The sequence below is a fragment of the Propithecus coquereli genome, unplaced genomic scaffold (genome assembly GCF_000956105.1).
Source record: "Propithecus coquereli isolate 6110/MARCELLA unplaced genomic scaffold, Pcoq_1.0 Scaffold313, whole genome shotgun sequence".
Classification (NCBI taxonomy): Eukaryota; Metazoa; Chordata; class Mammalia; order Primates; family Indriidae; genus Propithecus; species Propithecus coquereli.
In genome coordinates this window covers 437,171-439,601 of record NW_012148764.1, presented here as the reverse complement: position 1 = coordinate 439,601, position 2,431 = coordinate 437,171, and the positions used below count along the sequence as shown (strand labels likewise).

The 2,431-nt window shown below is 34.9% G+C and overlaps 1 protein-coding gene across 1 annotated transcript in view; it reads right to left on the bottom strand.

Moving 5' to 3' along the window:
* Window positions 1-2,431, bottom strand: part of ROS1 (ROS proto-oncogene 1, receptor tyrosine kinase) — a 135,309-nt gene that overhangs the window by 71,099 nt on the left and 61,779 nt on the right. The window contains 3 exon segments of the mRNA XM_012650123.1: window positions 830-974; window positions 1,348-1,508; window positions 1,838-2,055. Of these exon segments, the coding sequence (XP_012505577.1) occupies window positions 830-974; window positions 1,348-1,508; window positions 1,838-2,055 (524 nt within the window).

Here is a 2,431-nt window from a genome sequence, read left to right as displayed (position 1 = left end):
AAAAAAAAATGCAATGGTGAATGGATATCTATATTTATTGAGCTTTTGCTGTCTGCCAGGTCCTGTGCTAGGAAATTTACATAAATTAAATCAATAGGAAACTCTCATTTACTAACATTTGCAACAATGACTAAATGGAGATTGGATGAAACTGTAGTGAAAAGTCTGGATTAAGTCCCAGCCCTGCCATTTAGTAGCTATTTTATTTGGACAACTACTGGGCTTCCATTTTCTCCCTTGTATAATCAAGATAATATCACCTGTCCTACCTACCGAAGAGCTGTGTTAGAATCAAATGAAATGATGTTTCTGACACATAATTGGTATGTAATAAATTTTTAATAAAGGAGTGATACATACAGCTGGGCTTTGTATACATGTAATGATATAGCTAGTATCCTTTTTAAAATATATTCCCCAAAAAACATTAAATTTAGACATGGGTTATTCACTCACACAAGATTCTGAGTTACCATCTACGAGAACATCCTGCCTTCCAAAAAAATCTCTGCTCTTAAGTGCCCATTTTCCTTTTGAAGGGTATTATAAATTATCTGAGACATGTTTCCGCATCTTATATATCACTACAATCAAATGAAACAGTCATTAAGAAATCTTTGAAATATTCTTTTGGAATAAATTATGTAAATTTATGTTAATGATGCTATTCTAATCTCCAAAAAGTCATTGAAAGGGTACTGAATCTAAACACATCTATGAAACTGAAAGTTATTTTAAAATATTATTAAGTGCCCATTCTAGCTTATAGAAAGTGAGATTCTGTCTTTTTTTTTTTTTAAAGAAAAAAAGAGATTTTTAACCCTTGTACCTGTTTCAGGCGCTCGAAGTGATAGAGATGTTTTGGGGCCCTTTCCCCAGTACGTGTAAGGAGTGACAGAAAGATTAAATAAGGCATAGGGCTCCAGCCCTTCCACAGTAAATACAGGTAAAGGCTGTTGTTCACTAGCCAAGAACTAAAATATAAGCACAAAACATTATTTTCTCAGAGGGAGAATTATAACATATTTCGTTCCTAATTAACTAAAATCTCCAAACTTTGGTTCACATGTAAAATCAAAACTTGCAATTTTGGAAATGCTAATTTTGGTCAATCCTATGTTTTACCACATAGACCAGTTAAAGTATGTCCGACAGAGCAGTTAGCACTAAGCAGTCAGAGACTGGTTGTAAACAAGTGTTCTTGGGAATAATCTTAATAACCGAATGCCATGGGAATGACAAAGATGGGATTGGCTCAGTGAAGAAAGTACAAATCAGTGTGGGCAGGGCTGATACTGATGGTACAGTTTATTTGGGAAATGGAAGTTACTAGAACCAACACCATACCTTAGAATGAGCACTGAATTCCACACTGTAGAAAACTGCACCCCAGTCCACTACAGGGGGCGCATCCCACAGGACTTGAAAACTTGAGGCGTTTCCCTCAATCCTAAATGAAGACACTTGAACAGAATCTGGGATAACCTTAGGGGTAAAGGAAAAATTCCCTAAGGAATGAAAAAAAGAAAGAAATAGAAGGACAAAGGACTTACGATTATTGATCAATATAGAAATCATGGAAAATCAACAAAAATTACTGATAATCAGAACTAAAACAAAATTTCTCTTTCCTTTAATATATCCTGAAAATGATCTTTTTCTGACTTTTTCAGGCTACAAATTTGGGTTAAGATTAAACTGACTGCAAGAAAACCAACAGAAACTACTAAAGCCTTGTTCCTCTTAAAACATAATTCTTAAGAAAAACTCCCATCTTAACTATTTATTTAACAAAAGGGGTGGGGGAGAAAGGGTAGGCAAGAATAAAATATTGTACCTGGCAGCGGTTTGAGGGATGTCTGAATAATTGTGAACTGATTAAATTTGGCTGCTTCCAAAACAGAGACACTGGTTCTCTGACCTATTTCCTGAGTTGTGATAATCCTAAAGCCATTGATCCAGAAGAGCCGACCACTGTAGTACATCAGTGCATTCTGGGAAATTTCAGAAGTACTCCAGGCTGCAAATTCTGTGATGATGGTATCCCCAACACTGCTAAAACACAACACCAATTAGCGTGTGTCTGAAGTGGGGGAAGGGCTGTTCCATGCAAGTCCTCCTGAGAATATGTATTTGTGAGTATGTGTATGTGCATACCTATGAAAAGAAACAAAATACTTTGTGACAATAATTGTCATTATTTTTAGTTTCATATTATGTTGATTTTTTACATTTTTCTTAAAGCAGTAGAGCTAAAATAAATTTTCTAAGGGCTTTTCTTATTAATGCAATATTGCAATCGTTAAGACTGTTTACACAGGTTTCAGCTTTTAAAAAAGATTTGTGATTTTGGTAAAACTCTACGTCAAAGGGACAACCTGAATTCTCATTACTCGATTAGTACAGAGATTACATCTTTAGTTTATTCCAT